At 40.1% G+C, this 19,358-nt stretch overlaps 1 protein-coding gene across 8 annotated transcripts in view; it reads right to left on the bottom strand.

Moving 5' to 3' along the window:
- Positions 1 to 1,124: 1,124 nt before the first annotated feature.
- LOC127620861 (IQ motif and SEC7 domain-containing protein 2-like) overlaps positions 1,125 to 19,358 on the bottom strand; it is a 104,460-nt gene continuing 86,226 nt past the window's right edge. Inside the window, exons 2-14 of one of the 8 annotated variants that reach the window (XM_052094179.1) lie at positions 17,410 to 17,695; positions 16,680 to 17,006; positions 14,978 to 16,017; positions 13,963 to 14,124; positions 13,328 to 13,450; positions 12,872 to 13,038; positions 12,599 to 12,738; positions 11,342 to 11,467; positions 11,121 to 11,220; positions 10,794 to 10,955; positions 9,902 to 10,099; positions 8,416 to 8,465; positions 1,125 to 5,387 (exon numbers count right to left, since the gene is read on the bottom strand). In XM_052094179.1, the coding sequence (XP_051950139.1) occupies positions 4,008 to 5,387; positions 8,416 to 8,465; positions 9,902 to 10,099; positions 10,794 to 10,955; positions 11,121 to 11,220; positions 11,342 to 11,467; positions 12,599 to 12,738; positions 12,872 to 13,038; positions 13,328 to 13,450; positions 13,963 to 14,124; positions 14,978 to 16,017; positions 16,680 to 17,006; positions 17,410 to 17,695 (4,261 nt within the window). In that variant the 3' untranslated portion in view covers positions 1,125 to 4,007. Of the gene's footprint in view, positions 5,405 to 8,394; positions 8,466 to 9,901; positions 10,100 to 10,793; positions 10,956 to 11,120; positions 11,221 to 11,341; positions 11,468 to 12,598; positions 12,739 to 12,871; positions 13,039 to 13,327; positions 13,451 to 13,962; positions 14,125 to 14,977; positions 16,018 to 16,679; positions 17,007 to 17,409; positions 17,696 to 19,358 lie in introns of all 8 variants that reach the window. The other 7 variants (XM_052094178.1, XM_052094177.1, XM_052094181.1 and 4 more) reach the window with 7 other exon arrangements.

The raw sequence follows: 19,358 nt of genomic DNA on the forward strand, positions 1-19,358 counted from the left end.
TGGCCCAAGAGGAGTCCTGTGCGCCAATGAACACTATCTATCGATCTGCGCTCGATTGCTCTTCCTTCATCCTCCAACTACCCGGATGTCTGTCTCAGTAACTTGAAATTGAATTTGAGAACTGAATCTGAATTGTGAGAAGTGAATGTGAAAATATATAGAGAGTTTAATTTTCAGTGAGGATCAAATTTTATTGGACTTCAGTTCCAAACGAATAAATTCAATTTCAAATGATACAATTCAGATTCAGTTTTTGAATAAATTCAATTTTAATTAAACAATACAATTTCAAATTATGTGATTCAAATTCAGTTTTTCAACGCAATTATTCAAGTTTAGCCATTCAAATTCAAATATAAATGGTTCAAATTCAGTTTCTGGTGGCACATATTTCAGCCCATATGGAAGGTCGACTTGCCTGGTCCGATGAGCCCTGTTTTCTTTTACATAACATGGACAGCTGTGTAATTGTGTGCCGTTTACCAGGAGAAATGATGGTACCAGGATGCACTGTGGGAAGATGACACGCTGGTGGAGGGAGTGTAATGCTGAGGTTAATGATCTGCTGGGAATCTATTGATCCGGCCATTCACGTGGACGTCAATTTGACATGTGCCACCTACCTAAACATTGTTGCAGACCAAGTACAACCCTTCATGGCAATGGTATTCCCTGATGGCAGTGGCCTCTTTCAGAAGGATAATACACCCTCCCACACTGCACACATTGTTCAGGAATGGTTTGAGGAACATGATGAAGTGTTCAAGGTGTTTCCCTAGTTTCCAAATTTGCCAGATCTCAATCCGATTGAGCATCAGTGGGATGTGCTGGACCAACAAGTCTGATCCATGGTGGCTCCACCTCGCAACTTACAGGACTTGAAGGATCTGCTGCTAATATCTTGGTGTCAGATACCACAGGACACCTTCAGGGGTCTTGTAGAGTCCATGCCTCGGCGGTTTGGCCAACATCATATTAGGCAGGTGGTCATAATGTTTTGGATCTACGGTGTGTGTGTGTGTGTGTGTGTGTGTATACACATATATATTTTTTTGTAAGTAAAAAAACTTAAATCAAAATGTCTGAAGAAAAAAACAAACACACCACAAACTTTGTTTTCAGTTGCCAGGACACTTTATATATTTTTATTCATAATAATGGGCAATAAATATTCACATTTCTCTGAATTTCATAATATATCTGTATTCAATTAAGATTTTTTTCTCCAAAATTACACGTCCATCTGCTTTAACATACACACTAGTTTACAGATAATATCAATTTTCTTGTTCTTCCATCAAAATAAATAATCATCTACACTTAATGCCACCTCCCCAAACACACACACACACACACACACACACACACACACCTTTTTTATGTTTTTTCCCATTCTGTTGTCAATATCAAATCATACAGTGGCAGTCTATGTACAGTTTGTTTATACAGAGCTCATAAAGAAGCCTACAGACATACCCATGCAATATAATTCACATAAGGAGGACAAACAGTTAAAGAAAAATAATTCTCGAATAATTTAGAAAATAGGTGAATGCAATTAGTAATTATATATTACTATTACTATATATATAGTAATTATATTAATTTCTAATCATTTTTTTATTTATTTTAAACTTATATTGATATTTGGGTATGGATATGTAACAATATCTGAACCCCATTTCCACTTACCATCCCCTGCTATTATTCTGTACTGTGAAGTGCTGTGTTTAATGCAAGCATATACATAATTACTATATATGTAGAATCTTCAAATGGACCCTTTTGTTTTTTTTGGCAAGGTTATGAACTAATAGATAGAGTTTGTGCATGATGTTATAATAGGTTAGGAAAAGGGTATACATATCTTACACTCCACATTTGAGCATCACAACAAGACATAATGTATAATACTGAGCATCTGCATTAAGCCCAGTCCCAAAAATATATATCAGCACTTGAGATCACGGTGTGCATCCACACAAACAAAAACTTCAAGCACTACTTACACTAAGGCCTTGCTTAAGGCTAGAACCTTGATTTCTCATTCAGGTAAACTGAAATCCTTGTACTAATTAATTAATTATATACATGTATAATTCCTCCATCCTCCTCCTCTCCTTTATTATCAACACTGAGAAAGAAGAGGAAGGTTCTGGCAAACTAAAGAATGGCATTATGTTCAACACATCAAAATAGGCCATCTTTCAGCCCAAACTAAAAATCTGCTGCACACAAAAAAAACAGAATCAAAAGCGTCATGACTGGTACAACTTAAATAATACCCATACAATGTCTCAAGGACACTTGTAAAGACAACTGCTTTTGTCCATAAAAATCATTTATAACAATAAAACACGTCCTTGACACTCCACCGTTGAATGTCAGAGCATGAGAAAGCATTTTCTATTTACAATCTATCATATTTTGTCAAATTTATAACATCTGTAATTTCATAACATAACAGAATAAGTTATATTCATTAAAATGTTAGTAGCAAACATTCATATAACATCATAAAATACAATCAAAAAAACACCTTGTAAAGTATATGATTGGCAGTATTAATGCAAAGACCCAGTGGAATTGATCTACACTGCATAAATTAATACAGACATTTCAAATAATGTTGACAAATTTAGAGGAAACAATATATATATATATATATATATATATATATATATATATATATATATATATATTGCAAAAAGGACTAACAATTTAGACATTGATTACTATTAAGGTCGCCAATTGGCTCCATTTAGTAGCCGGATGGATGTTTTTTATTTCCATTGATTCAAGATCATTTAAATTTATTCAAGCCCTTCTAGTTTCTTCATAAACAAATTCTGTGTCAAGACAAACTGCTTGTAAAATGTAATGTACACTAAAACGACTCTAATAAACGTTAAACAAAAAAAACATTAAAGAAAAATAAACATTTCTAAAACAAGCTCTTTATAAAGATTTTTTTTTAAAAGATAAATTATGAAGTTAGCTTATTGTTTTTCCATTTCTGCATGAATGTATACTTTTGTGAAAGTATTTAACTAAAAGCAGTGTTTCAAGTTTGAGAAATAATGGATTTATGGACATGGCATACACAGGTGAATAATTCTGATTCAGATGGACAATAATTTTAAGTGAAGTAGTTTGATTACAAACATGGCACAATCACATACAAGCCTTTCTTCTTCATTTTTTTTTTTTTTTTTTTTACAGATGTCTGGTGTTGAAGTGGAAAAGACCAATATTAACATACTTCAGAAATGTGACCATTCAGACTGGGTGTTAAATATTTGCTTTGTAAGTTTATCCCTATGAATGCATTCATGTCAATGTTATAGATGTGAAAAAAAAAAAAAAATGCAGAGCAATTGAGCATTTAATATTAATTAGCTAGAAAAAGCTGGACAACAATTTAGTGAAAAGATTATTGCATCTTTGGACTGCTATTGACTAACGCTTAAAATTTTTATTGGACAGTTATACTGGAGTGTAATAAATCATTAAACATGTACGGTACTGTGCTTAGTTGTTTATGCCCTGTAGAATAAATGGAGAATAGAGTCATTCGTATGCTCCCTGGTCTTTACATTTTCTGGACAGGTTCTCATTTCAAGAAAGGTATTCAAAGTAGTTAATTAAAGCCTGTGAATACCTGCAATAATCAATGTGCTATTAACAATATGGCTACAAGCTATTGAATCAAGGCTGTGGAGATTTTATTTTTGTTTGAGTATACACGTTTATAATAATAAAAAAAAAAAGTATTGTAGGTTTTGTCTGAATGTGTGATTTGTTTAAGGAGAAGCATGTAAGAAAGTTATTGTTTGGTTACGTTATCAAATGACAATGACATCTACAACAGCTCAGCACTATATCTACCTGAGAGCCTTCATGTGTATCAACCGATCTGTATTCTTTTTTGTTATCACATGTTATACTACATGCTCATATGTGTGTTTGCACAGTTTCTTCTCATTGAGTCCCTTCAGTGCACTTTCTTACACTTGAGGGAACCGCAAGTGAAAGTAACAGAGTCTTAGCAGGCTGCGTTTCTTTTTGCCGCTAATGTTGTTATCGCCTTTAGCCCTGCTGCTGCCCGCCTCCTCCACCCTCGCAGCAGTCCCTCCTCCAACCACGATAGGACCCCTCAGCGACCCCCAGCTTCGCGACTTCCCCTGGCTCACACTACCGTGCTGATCCGGTTGGTAGATTTGGATTTGGCGCGTTCGACCGTGCCCGTCCCCCCAGGTCCGGCTCCAGTCTGAGCCGGCGAGGGTCCTTGCTGACACCCGGGTTGGGTAGGAGGGCCTTGGTGCTGGGGGGGGAGAGGGGAGAGAGGCGTAAGAGGGGTAAGGGGGGAGGAAGGGGGGGGTAAAGGGGAGTGGAGGGGGGGAGGGGGGATGGAGGACAGCGGTGGATACTGGGGCAGATACTGGGCGGCCGGCGGCACGTGGTGGGCAGTGGCGGACGCGGAGACTGGAGGCGGCTGATTGGGAGCAGGGAAAGGCGGAGGAGGAGGGCTGGCGAAGACGAAGTGAGGTTGGTGCACGGGGTGGGACCCTGGGTGCGGCGTGTGTATGTGCACGGGGTGGGAGTGTGTGTGTGGGTGCGAGTGTGACAGCATGAGAGGCGGCTTGTTGATGGCGCCCCCTCTGGCCGAGTGTGTGGGCTGTGTGTGGAACAGCGCAAACTGTGGGTGAGGGGAGAGTGGGGAGTGAGGAGAAAGGGGGGGAGGGGGGCCGGAGCCCATGTTGCCCATATTCCCGTAGCGACCCTGCAAAGTATGCTGGGAGATCGGCGGGTACGGGGATTGCACGGAGGGGTTGGGGGGTGGCCGACGAGGCAAGGTAACCCGCTGAAGCGTATGGTGCACCTGGCCAGATGCCGGTATGGTCTGCGTGTGGTAGCGATGATGGTGGTAGTATGGGGGTGGAGGCTGCCCACTGACACTGTTGCTGGTAGTATGGCAGTACTGGGCGTGCAGGGCTTGGATCTTGGAAGGTCCCCCTCCCTCCCCCGGACATAAGGAGGAAGGGGAAAGAGGCGGCGGTCCTCCAGTGGTCGGTGGGGCCACAGGGGCGGGGTATGGTGGCCCCGGGGGGATGATAGGCCCTGGGGCCTTGGCTCTTTTGCCCCCAAACAGGGAGCCCAGGAAGGAGCCTGTGTTGTTGTTGGTCCCAGTTCCCATTCCACTCATTCCTCTCTCGGTGCTGCTGGAGACTGGCCCAACGCCAGTCACAGCAGGTGTGTGTTGCTGCCCCGGCCCACCCCCCACCCCCACTCCGGGGCTCAGGATGGGGCGGTGAGGCCGGTAGTCTTCTGTTCCATAGCATCCCGGGAGCACAGTGGCTACTGGGTAACGCTGGTGAGGCTGCGGACTGCTAATGATGGAACCCTAAGACAAAGAGAGTGGGGGGAAAGGAGACGAGAGGAGAAGAGGAGAACCAAAAAGAAGAATGTTTGAGAGAAATGATTGAGTGTACAAAGAGGGCAAGACCAGAAAAAGAAAGGTGAAGATAGTTTGGGTGATGATCAGAGACAAATTTGAACAGAGGAAAGAGAAAACATAGCAAAAGGATACAGAGAGAATAGAGGTTTTGTTGGACGGGGAGGAGAAACAGGGGTGAGTTGATTAGGGTAATGAAACAACGTGGTTTCAGTATGTTCATTTAGTACTTTCACAATTACACAAATACCTGGGCCCAACTTTATATTGTGTATCCTTAATATTCTGCATGGGAAACACCCAGTATAATAAATTAATATCAACCATTATTCTAAATAATGTCTACTAATACTAATGTTCTGAGGTAGTTGCAATTGGGATTCCACTATTCCACATTTACTGTACACTATCAGTCAGAAGTATGAGCTTAGGATCTTAAAAATCTTTGGTTTAAAGGCTTAAACTTAAATCTTTAAAATAATTTTTGTAGACAACACTGTCAGAAAAAAATTGCAAAAAATATAGGGGTACATCAGCTTGTCAATAGGACAGCACCCTCACAGGTACACCCACTGAACCCACTTTACATATTAAGGTACTAATACATACCTTTTAGGGGCAGATAAGGCACAAATACATTCCAATTGACATGTAAAGGGTACAGTTGGTATACCTTTGAGGTAACTGCCTCAAGGGCAGTTCCCTCAACAGTGTCCCCAACAGTGCAATAATTGCTAATTTACTAAAAGTAATACAAGAACTGTGATGTCTGATCGTTTTGATGCGTTTCTGATGACGTGTGCCATATTTTAAGAGCGGTACAAGCACAACTTTTAAAAACGCATCTCATTCTGCAGCTGCCACTGACTGGGAGAAACACATGCAGTCCTGTGTTTAAACAAACACAGAAGATGTGAGATGTGAAGACCAGTGTCTCTGCTTTGGCTTACTTAAGCCGGTTAAAGCACCCAACTTCACAATGGATTGTGTTACATTTGCATATTCAGATCATTTCAGCGTGGATTGTATGTGTTTTTGACTCATATCAGTGTGGATTGCTTGTGAACCAGTCACAATAAGATTCAAGCTTTGCAAAGGAACTGTAAACTGGGCAGTTTAAACACTATTGGACTGGCAAAACTGTAGGTAAACAATTTAATTCATGAATATTTCATATGTCATGACTGTTTGATAGTTATGGTAGTACGTGAGTGAACAGTTTAATGTATTCAGATGAAATGTGTTGGATGTGGGCTATATGTTTATCCTGAAATTTTGTTTTATAAATGTTGTGGTCTTGTGGAATTTGTTAATTTGCTTTGGATTGCGTTTCAAACATGGCTGGGTGTTTACACCTCATCCTAACCAGACGTGAAGTGATACAATTCCAGCTACAAGCTATCTGCCTGACCACACCAGAACGACGTAACACTGCAATATTCATCCACTAAATTGAGGATAATTGACAATAAAATGTAGAAATCAGAGCAATCGCAGATGGATCAGTGTGTCTATTGAACGCAACTCATTTTCTCACTGAAGCTCCGCATGGACATTCGCTTTGTGCGGCAAACCCTGATGGGAAAATACACAATCACACACATACACAGGGTAAAGTTACTTTATGAATCGCATCCTTATTCAGTCTGTTACAATTGTTTGTGTTCACGTGGTACTCCTGTTGTTATTTTGCCGATCTTCACGTAACAGGGAAGTGGAGAGAAAGTTAGATTGAGCTGGGATGTCTCCTCTCTGCCATTTTGAATCTGAACTGGTGTGTGTGTGTGTGTATGTGTGTGACAACCTCGGCCAAAATCAAGTTGTTGTGCTAGTGAGACACAGACTTTAATATACTGCCATAAGAATAATTTTAGATTTTAGATGGTGACTGCGCTAGTCTGCGTGACATTGCAGAAATTGAAACCATTTCAAAAATTTAAAAACCTGTCGCTCGTCATGTATTACGACTGGTTAGGACAAAAACTCATTTTTATCATTTCATACAAAAACATTTTATCGCATGTTGTGGAATCACTACTGGTTAGGACATGGTGTTACATTGAAGTCTTAAAGGGCAAGAGAGCTTATAACCGAGCATTTCAGACAGAGGGCCAAAGACAGGGTGGAAATTATTATATATAACTAAATTACAATGACTAAACTATACTAACATTACAAGTGGATATCAGGGAAGATAATGCAATTATAAAAAATAAAAAAAAGAGTATGTCATGACCCCTTTAAAATATATGATAATTTTGCTTTTCCTAACATATCTTTGGCCACTGCATAATTCCCATACCCACCAGTTATGTTGCTTAAATTATGCTTTAATATACTAATTTTTATAAAATAAAGAATGAGAAGGTGTGTCCAAACTTTTGACTGGTAGTGTACTTGTGTAGTTTCCATTTAACTATTAATTTCTGAGGTACACAATTGGGACTCAGAACTGATAACAGCACAATAACAAAAATGAGTAGTCGTCCATGCATGTTGTTTTATAAGCCAGACATTTGCATCAACCACATTCAAAACTACACAATACACCACAAAAATAAAAATAAAGAAACTACAGTGCACTAAAATAATGACTTGAATCCACATGTGTTATAGGTGCTATACAGAACATTAAAATCTCATATAATTTATTCTGGGTTTGTGGAATGTGTCCAGATTCAGATGACCTAGAATAAATTCTACAAGATATTAAATCTACAATGTCCTGGATGATTGCAAATCTCATTTCTTTTCACATGCTTTTGTTTCATCACTTCAGTGCATAAGCACATTAACATTCCACAGACCAAACAAAAAATGCACACATATGGCTTTGGGTCTATGGAGAGGACACATGCAGGATGGCACCGTGTTTTGTGGGGATTCCAGGCAGACATGCGGTGGATTTGGATTTGGGGACTAAAGCTAAAGATACAGACCTCTGCTTCACTCAGACTTACTTCCATTGTACTGTCAAGGGAACCAACGCTGTTTCTGCGACCACGTTTCCCTGTTACCCAGTTAGGACATGTCAATCCCAACGGAAGAGTGTTTGTGTGAGCAAGCTGAATTAAAGTCAGTCAATTTTAACAGACGTTTCCTTTTTGGGTGTCCTCAAATGTGAAGAGATTACTCGCAACAAAGACACAGACAGTGTCACATAGTTCACCCAATAATTATAATTCTGTTTCATTCTTTTATGTCATTTTAAACCAATATAATTTTTTCTTCCATGGAACACAAAAGGAGAAGTTAGGGGCAGTTCCAGGCACGTCGCTAGGTCAAAACATTCAGGGCTTGAGAGGTTTCAATATTCATCTGCCATCTGAATATGCTTCTTAATCTGAAAAGCTTGATTCAAGCCAAGTGTTGCGCGAGCCATCACAAAACACTCAAATGAAGCTGTAGCAGCTCTCTATGGCCAGAGGCATTGATGCGTTCTGCTCTATATACTGTATATCTGAAGAGCGCTCGAACTCTGGGCTTCCCTCAATATCTCAGTGCTTACCACAAAACTATTGTAACCCATTTTCATTTTACTCATAATAATCTAGTTTAAAACACTATGGAGTAAATCAAACATCTGATGAGGTAAAGACTAAAGACTAGCTACATTGATCTAACCACAGTTCAAACTGGGCAGTTGAAAGTGAATTTTATTTAGCAATTTTTCAAACTAGTTTTTCTATGTAAACATGCACTATATGTAAATCTTTGACCATTGCGCTATGTCTCACTGTTATTTCAGCTTCTCAAACATGAGCAGCACTTTATTAAGATGCCACGTTAAGTTAAAAGAACTTCAACTTCAACAAAATACGTCTCGAGGCATTTGCATTCTGTTCGATTGGTGGCACTGCATCTAGCGTTTTTAACACAATAATGCGTTCAGTCTAAATGTCCCCTAAGGCAGAATGTTCATGCTGCTCTTTTCCATACAGTACAAGTGAATTGGAACTAGGGCTATCAAGCTCCAAAAATGTATAGATAAAAGAAGTATAAAATTGGTCCATACTTCGCCTTTTCGATTGTTCACAACTTTTTGTTTAATGGAAAAGAGCAGCCCGGACATTCGTCCAAACATATCCTTTTTTGTTCCACTGGAAAAAAATAATAATAATACTAGTTTGGAACATAATAAGGGTAAGTACATTTTGACAGCATTTTCATTTTTGGGTCAACTATCCCTTTAGTACTCTTTACTTGCCACTTATATAGAATGGTTTTTAAATGAGTGCAATTACCCAAATTAATTTTGGTTGCCAGTCACAACAAACAGCTTTATTATGACTCCAAACTACAAACCGTGGTAATGGCCACAAATTTGAGAAGTGCAGCACTTTTGCATTGTTCAAATCTATATGTGTAGCATATATCTAAATACAGTCTGTATACAGATTAACTGTATGCTACATACATGTGGTTTACTGTATGTGTGTGTCTCACCTGAATCAGACAGGTCCCTCAGTGAGGAGCTGAGAGCAGTGCGTTTGAGGCCCTCTCCTGGGGAATAGTTGTCATCCAGACTTGTTCTACCCATAGTGCCATTGACCACTTCATTCTTGACCCCACCCACTCCTCCACCCATGATGCTGTTGGTGAGCAGGCTGGGCCGCATCACACCCTTTTGCTTTTCCAGCTCAGCTGAAGGAGAAACAATAGCGGAGAGCACAACTTTAATAGGAAAGTGTATGGAATAACATGTCCAAAGCAGGCGCAATATGTCAAGAGCAGGAATTTGGACCAATGAGATTTCACTGTGGGTGGGGCTAATCAGTACAACAAAACAGAAAGAGAAACCAACTAAAAGTGCAGCATGCTAATTACAGCACAGTGCTAAAACTAGGGAAACAAAGGGAAAAAAATCTTAAAAGACAACTGTACTGATCAACTAGTTCGCTGTTGTAATCTTTCATGACCCATCTCTACCGTGGGACTACATTAGATATCAAGATCTAGGAAAGGTGTTTATATTGTACGATATTGATGGTGTGTTTACTTTGCCTACATTTACATTTATACATTTGGCAGATGCTTTTATCCAAAGCGACTTATAGAGCTCTTATTACAGGGACAGTCCCCTGGAGCAACCTGGAGTTAAGTGCCTTGCTCAAGGACACAATGGTGGTGGCTGTGGGGATCGAACCGGCAACCTTCTGCTTAACAGTTTAGTGCTTTAGCCCACTACACCACTATCACTCCCCCCACTTCCTAATCATATTTACCAGGTAGGGTCATTGTAAACCTACAAAATGTTGTATATCTTAGGCAGTGTGCCAGAACGAAGAAATTGTAGTTGATTAATGATAGCAGCAGGGGGCGCTCAAACTGTACTCACACTCCACTCTGTATTTTTCCATTTCCTGCACCTCTGCAATGCTCTCCCTCAGATCACTGACAATCCGTGTACGGTCCTGTTGACTGGGAGCTGCGAACACAATCAAAACTTTACGCTCGCCGCCTGGGATCGCTGATGTTAGTCTGACACCGTGAGGGTAGTCTGGGGGAGAGATAAAGTGAGGGAAAGAGATAATAATGGGTTTTTATAATTTACAATTTATCGAAATTGTTCAAGTTATGGCTGGGTAGTTTCACATGAACCCTTATTGGTTCATATGTTTGTTTTTAATGAGAAAGACAAAAATGAAAATTAATCAAGTCTTACAAGAGTTCTGGAACATGTGAACCTGCATCTCCACCAGAGGGAAGGACTGCCTGAAACTGTATGTGACAGAGGTCTTCTTCTTCTGGAAGATCTTGGTAACCTGACAATATGATAACAAAGTAAATGAACCATGATGCATTTCTACACAGGTATTTTGGTTCAATAAACTTTACAGAACATCTTTTATGAAGAGGTGTTGGTAATATGATTGACAGCTTTACCACAATCAGATCGTTGAAGAGGAAGACCTCTCTCTGGTGGACTCCAGACCTCTGAGGACGGTTGGGGTCTGGGACTTCATAGAGCTGACAGCAGCACACCAGCCTGCGGTGAGGCAGAGACAAAACCTACAAACAGAGAGTGGACATTTACATTTAACTTGGAATTGCATTACAAATAGTTCATCAGACAGGTAAAAAATAATGATTTCAAACCTACAAACTAAAAAAATCTGATTTTTCTCAAGCCCCTGCCCCTTGCATTCACAAATCTAAAGGTGCCCTTTTGGTCGTCCAGGAAAAGACACATTAAAATAGTTAACAAAACAAAATTAAAATCTCTTGATAATCTCACAATAACAGTAATTATGTGCTATTATGAGATTTCTTTGTAAATCGCGGGCGTATTAAAGAAAATTATGCAGAGGTGCCTTTAAGAGCGTGCAGATTGGGGGCAGATTCCAATTGCAAGTGATGCCCTATTCTCAATCTGAAGTGCAGAGCCCTTGAATTGGGTACTCTGAAGGAAACATGACATTACTGTATGAATGTATGATTTGCTAACAGTCTTGTGGAAGGGCCATCTGAGAAAAGATTCATTTTCTCACTTTCATTTTGAACAAGTTTTTGAGTGGCATCCGCTCCCGCAGGAGTGCCCATCAAGGGAGAAAAATTTGCCCCAGAACATCAAAGTGCTGTTACCTCAGATGAGTAACAGGTCAGATAAAAAGTCCACTCCATGTGTTGTAAGTTCATCAAAAGAATAATACTCAATTCCTACCGCATTTCCGACATTGCACACTTGCAGTGTAGACAGATTTATTAATTATAATGGAGCAGTCGCTTTCAGTGATAGACATTAAATTAGTCTTTAATAGAAGAATGACATGAACTGAAGGAGCTGGCACCGGCCTCCCTTACTCACATGTTATACGTTATTCAAGAACCCTGTAGCATTTGCGAAATACAGTCGAAAGCCTCCTGCTCACATTTTCTCACCACGTAATACCATGGTGCTTTTTGTGAGAAATAGACAGAAATAATAGTCTATTGAAAAATGGAAAAAAAATATTTACAGTATATAAACAAGACAATTGTTAAATACTCAAAAAGCAAAGAAATTAGTTAAGTATTTATTCCAATACTCATTCCAAAAAAATAAAAACATTTTAATCCTTCCGCCATGTCCCTACTAAAGTCTGTGCACGTCACTGATGTAATGAGTGTTTACCAATTGAAAAACATCCCAAGAGTACTCACAGGTTTCTTGCCCACTATGACTCTCTCCACTGCTTGGACTTGAGAAACATGGTCATCATTCGTCCTCAGTTCCCACTTCTGAATGCGCTGGTAGATTCCAACCAGTAGGTCACGTGGGATGTCCTGACCATTATCCACTCCTGAGAGAGAGATAAAGAGAATAAGGTGAATTCATGGTCTATTTTTGTGGCCGTACACTTACAAAGAGTGACTGGCCAACCAAACTAGCCAGTGTATGAATACAGAGACAAGAGATAGAGATTTGAAGATCACCTCGTAGGTTCTTGATGAAATCGTCCAGCTTCATCTTCCTCTCTGCTTTGATGTTGGGGCTGTACATGTCTGTGTTGAGGAGTATGATCGCAAAAGCCAAGATGAAGATTGTGTCTGGGTTCTGGAACTGTCTCACCAGTGCTGGATTACAAACACAGTACCTTTGACTATGAGATAAAGAGAGAGAAATGTGTTAAAGATAAAGAGAGAGAAAAGTGATGATGACTAAGACAAGATTTAAAAACAATTTGGATACATAAGTCTCGCTTTTTTTAAGAAATTAGTTAAGTATTTATTCCAATACTCATTCCAAAAAAATAAAAAAAATTTAATCCTTCCGCCATGTCCCTACTAAAGTCTAAGTGAATGCAGTGACATTCACACTTTATAAGTTTGACTTAAGTGTCCAAAGAATGTTTTTTTTTTTTTATAACACACACATTCACCCTTCCATACCTGAAGGCCTCAATAAGTCTTTCCACTTTCTGGGCCTCTCCTTGCACTTTTATCTGAGCCTGAAACTTCCTCAGAGCGTCATCGAGATCCATTCCAGAAAAGTCCATTTCATCCACAACACAGCTGAGTGAAAAATAAGTCTGGAATCATGTGATGTCTAAAAACTGTATATTTATGTTAAAGCCAGCATCCAGCCAAGATAAAAAAGTTTGATTGTCATTATGTATTTTATAAATTACATTTACAGTTGAATATTGCTGTAGTAAAAAAAAATAGGTGTCCCATTTTGACAATAAAAATGTCCCAGTTGTGCCAATAATGCATGGAAAATTGTGTCTTGGGATCTGCATGTGTATGTGGATGCATTTCAAGTGTCTGCATTTAATATTTTTTATTTTTTTATCTATGTAGTGTAGAGGAGATCTTTAGATATTTGACCAATGCCAATGCCAAAATATCAGAAATTGTCTAAATACAGTACATGTTATTTCATGAATTACAGCACAGCTCAAGAGAGACTTTTACTAATATTGCTAATTACATTTTTGAAGTTTATTTTCACTGTAACCTTTTTTATCTAAAAAAACACCTGACTAATAATCCTAGCCCCTGAAGTCTGTATTGTGTGGACTCACTCCAAAACATCTTTGTTGAACTGTTTCTGTCTGTTGCCAAGAAACTCTCCAATCATCTGTCGACTCAGGCCTTTTCTCTCCAGGATAAAGCGAGCAATGCCGACTGGTGTGTCTGACACAAAGCCCTTCTCAATCAGGTACTGGATGCCCTTTTCTGGCTTCCTGCAGTACAGTAAAACAACAATATAGTTTCAAGGACAAAGAGTAGGATTGAAGTGTAGCAGATTTGTGGTCATAATACAAAACCTGGCAGAGAAAAATTATTTGAAAACTTTGCAATATGAGACATTTTAATCAAGTCTTAATCAGACCCATTCACAATATTGTGTCCTTAATTCTATTATTTGATTTTTAATATCATATTCATGAAATATGTTGAATCGTGGGATTGTTATATAAACTGGCAGCAAAATTATATTTATTGTATTTAGAGGCCACACTTAAAAATGAAGGAATTTCATTGTATAGATATGAAAATGTCAAAAACAAATGGAATGCAAACAAAGGATGCTAAACTTCTCAGAACCTCCCTTTTCATAGCCATTATTGCATTTTTAGTCAATGTATAAAGTCAGTTACCTTCAGTTCACACATGTGGGTTCCTGTAGTTCAACTGGTAATTCCAAGACCATGGGTTTGATTCCCAGGGAACTCACAAACTGATAAAATCTATACCTTGAATTCACCGTGAGTCGCTTTGGATATAAGCATCAGCCAAATGCATAAATGTAAATGTGCTCTAACTGAGTAACCACAGGTGAACTTCATTACAGATATGTTCTACTAACGTTTTGTTATATATTTGGAAAAGTGTATCTATTATTTAATTATTTTATACCAAAAAAAAGTTTTTTAGGTATGTTTTGCCAGAAAAGTGCACCATCATTAAATAAATGGCACTTGGTTTGATGATTTGTTATTTAATGTCATCACACTCCTACATTTTTAAACATGGCTTAAGTTTCCAAATTAATTTTGTGGCCACTGTAAGAGGCACAGTTTCATTATCTCTTACTTGTTGAAGAGATTCAGTCCAATGCGATACTGTCTTCTCTGTACCACATCGTTGTTGAAGGCAGGAGAGTCCCAGCTGTGCCGGCTTTCTCTCTGGTAGGTCTGTTTTCCTAGAGGGGGCAGAGGCTCCCTTAGGCTGTCCCTTGATGAGGAGCCTGAGCTGCAATTAATTGTCTCATTAGAGTTTGTGGTGGAGTTTAGTGAGTCATTATCACCATCCGAGCAGCACTGCTGCTCCTGTCCACCAGGGGGCAGCGGTGCTGAGGATGAGGATGAAAGCGGCGTAGTCGGCGGCTGTTGAGGAGAGGACGAGGACGACGGGGTGTCAGGGTACTGGTGGTGGTGGTGGTGATGATGGTGGTGATGGTGAGCCATATGGTGTGGGATATGGGAGGGTAGAGATCTACTAACTGGACGTGTTTGACCTTGTGCAGCTGTCGAGGATATTGAACGAGCATTGGGGTTGTGTTTCAGTGTCCCTTGAGGCGACCCTCCCCCTGAGTCTTGCTCATAAACCAGTTGTCTAGTAAGGGAACCTCGGTCTGAGCGATCACTCATGTCCACCGAGCTGTCGCTAGGTGGTTCAATCGTGAGAAGCGGTAAGTGTCCCCCCCGTAAACGGTAATCACGGCATTCTGTGCACGGTGTGCTTCGACGACTGTTGCTACTCCCTCCCCCTTCCGTGTCACGACTGTCTTCCCTACCACCTACCCCACATCCAACACCCCCCCAGAACTCAGTGTCCGTGCTGCTAGGTGCCCTGTCTAGGGAAAGCGGTGAGGAAGGTAATCCGTCATCCATATAGAGTGTGACGTCGCTGTAGGAGGTAGCTGTACTATCCTCATGCATGCTCAAACCTCCGGTACCTCCTCGATCCCTGTCTCCAAGGCCTCTGCGAAGGGACGCATGGCTGTTGCTGCTCCAGATGCACTCGCCAAAGTCATCCACAACGGCACTTCCATCCCCTATGCCATCCTGGGAATCATCTCGCCGTGGTCGGCAAGTCAGGGCATCATCAATGGAGTCAGCCAAGGACTTCACCTTGAGTACAAAAAATAAAAGGAAATAAAAGGATATGCGTCTTTCATAGCATTATCTTTTCATGATAAGAAAGATTCTGAGATTTCCCCAAAGTCCAAATCTACTCATTACAAACTTGCTGTAATACAAAATAATTTACACAAAACATTCATTTAAACAAGATGTGATGTGATAACATTCCAGCGACAAGCAATTTTTCTGTCAACACTGAACAGGATAATGTTGAGCAAGAGACTGAGTGTAATCACAGCCAATCAGAAGACATTTGATCTTTAATTTACTGTTATGAGAAGCAGGATTTTGACCAGTGAGATTTCACAGTGGGTGGGGTTATCCGGCGCAACACTGCGGAAATCTAAACCATGGGATAAGCTAAATCTAATGTTTCTTGTTGCTTTTCACCTTCACAGCTGGTTTGTCAAAAACAGACTAACATGGAAGAGATACCGCTTGTCGTTTTATCACATTGTGTCTGGTTAGGACTTAGTGTAAGGAAAGAACACCAAAGTCTTGGCTGTTAAGCTAGTTACGAAACCTTGTGTGGACACCACTTCACTAGCATCCAAAACACAACATATGCTGGTGATAAGGTTTGCTGGTAAGTACATGCTTAATCACCAAATATATCTATGAGTTCAGACACAGTCAATCTGAATACTTACTTGTTTAGAGAAGGAGTCCTCTAGGTGGGTGTAATCTGGCCGTGGGGAGCTTGGCTCTGTGGTGCAGGTTGGAGAATGTGGAGGACCCATTCCTGGACTGTGGCTGTAGTGAGTTGGGGTGGGTGGTTGAGGCTGCCGGTCATCAAACGAGTATTGCAGTCGCATGTTGGACAGGATGATGCGGCGTGTCATGCGGCTCTCGGAGGCAGAGCTGCGCAGGCGCTCAAAGTTCTTGTTCATTCGATATTGACGGAATGCTGTCTGGATGGTGCGTGCTGCTCGTCTACTCACGAAGTAACCACCATATTTCTTCTCCAGCATCTCCACCTGCACAGCAACAGCTACATCAGTTATGATTGCTTGAAATGAATGTGATTCAATTTAATATAATTATGGTTTCAATTCTGAAAAACAAAAATAAATAAAAAAAATGCTTAACCAGGCTAAGCTGGCTTGTTGCTCTTAGCTGGTTTCCCAGCCTGGTCAGACAGATTTGTTTGCTGGTTTTTAATAGGGTTTTGGGCACATGCTAGTTGGTAAGAATGGGAAAGCACCTAGATCAGCTGAAGACTGCTAGATCAACTGAAGACTAGCTTTGCAAGGCTAGAAGACCAAGTAGACCATCTTAAAAACAGCTAAGATTAGCAAACTAGCTTAGGCTGGTTTTAGATGTTTTTTTCTTTCTATATATCCCAATAATTATTTGGCTATTGCTTTTTGTATACCTTACCTTCTTGTCTTGTAGGTCTGTAGAGAGCTCATAGCTGTCCGATAAAGCTTTGCACCTCTTGTTCTCCTCTTCCTCTTGTTTACGTAGGGCCAGGCTAGCTGGTTGGTTACGTGTACGCTGGGCCCAGGCAAGGCTGGCTGGGCTTGAAGGGGCCACAAAAGGAACCCGGGGGCCTGGGGGGCCACAGCTGTTGTCCCTGTAATGGTCAGAGCTGTGTATGTAAGGAGATTTACTGCAGGTACTGTCTGAGAAGGGATGCAAATCTGAACCCTGGGTCTCCTCCTCACTAAAAGTGAGTGGGAAAGAGAGAGAGAGAGAGAGAGAGAGAAAGAGAGAAAGATAATAATTTTGAGTTTGCAACGCCTCCATAATGAGAGGATAAGATAAAATCAAACCTATTCAGGAATTCACGACACTGTTCATTTTCCGCTGACTAAGCATATTGACTCTCCGCAAAGCTTTAAATAAGAAAAATGTCCAAACAAGCCCCAGGAATTCCCAGAATTATCACACAATCAAAAGTAAAGCCTCCTGGAAAATTAGAACCATTCTAGTTACCCTTTATAAAATGTGCTTCATAAAGTATAGTACTAAGCAAATCAATCCATCAGTAAGACCTCAGGTTCTTCATCTAAGACCATAGTTTAATATACAAACAATGTAAACAATATGATGAACTCAAATCAGCTAAGAAAAATTAAAGAAAACCAAGCTCTTGTCAAAATTTCAATAATAGCCCACAGTATGTTCTATTTGCATCTTCAACAAGACTTGAAACACATCACCTGAAATGCAGTGGAGAATTTCCAGTCAAATTAAGCTCTGTGGAAGTTTTGGCATGTTCATGGCACATTTATGACATCAAATTCAGCGAGTTTGCACCTAGTCTTTCTACCATTGACATGCATCTCCTGTTTCTCACACTACAACTTCTACCATTAGTGACTCAGAGCAGGGTACCAGCAGAGCAAAGGTTTGATTGATGCACACAAACTGACAAACATACAGAGAAAATCACATCCACATCAAACATCCCACCACTTTTGATGCCCTGCAAGATTTTTACTATTTTTGAAGAAAATATGAGTGGTGCTTGTTGCTATGTGGTTGCTAAGGTGCTCTGAGTGGTTGTTGGAGTGGTGCTATGCAGTTGTCAGGGCATTTGTGGGTGTTCTGGGTTGTTGCTTGCTGGCCCAAGTCAAAAGAACCCACCACCAGGTCTGTATGATATTCTGGCCTCTAGATATGCTCCCTCCTTCATTGTAAATCTATTGGATTTTTTTCACCTGTTTTGCAAAATCTTTAAATCTGATGACTTAGAAAAATAATATTACACTTCTCCTCTACAAGCCAAGTAATTTGAGGCATTCGTGTCCATAGCAAAAATGTGCGGGACAAGTTACACACTGAAGTTTAATACTTATGGTTAGGGGTTTGTTCAAATCGCTAACCCCAACCTAACCTAACTCTAACCTAACCTAATCTAACCTAACCTAACCTAACCTAACCTAACCTAACTCTAACCTAACCTAACCTAACCTAACCTAACCTAACCTAACCTAACTCTAACCTAACCTAACCTAACCTAACTCTAACCTAACCTAACCTAACCTAATCTAACCTAACCTAACCTAACCTAACTTAACTCTAACCTAACCTAACCTAACCTAACATAACATAAATCTAACCTAACCTAACTTTAACCTAACCTAACCTAACCTAACTCTAACCTCACCTAACCTAACCTAACCTAACTCTAACCTAACCTAACTCTAACCTAACTCTAACCTAACCTAACCTAACCTAACCTAACTCTAACCTAACCTAACCTAACCTAACCTAACCTAACCCTGATATGAGTTATTAGTGATGCCCACTAAAATACACCTAAATAAGAATTCAAACAATAAAAGTTAACATGAACACGAGTCAGTCACCCCACAGCAGAA

Source organism: Xyrauchen texanus, chromosome 27, assembly GCF_025860055.1.
Source record: "Xyrauchen texanus isolate HMW12.3.18 chromosome 27, RBS_HiC_50CHRs, whole genome shotgun sequence".
Lineage (NCBI taxonomy): Eukaryota > Metazoa > Chordata > Actinopteri > Cypriniformes > Catostomidae > Xyrauchen > Xyrauchen texanus.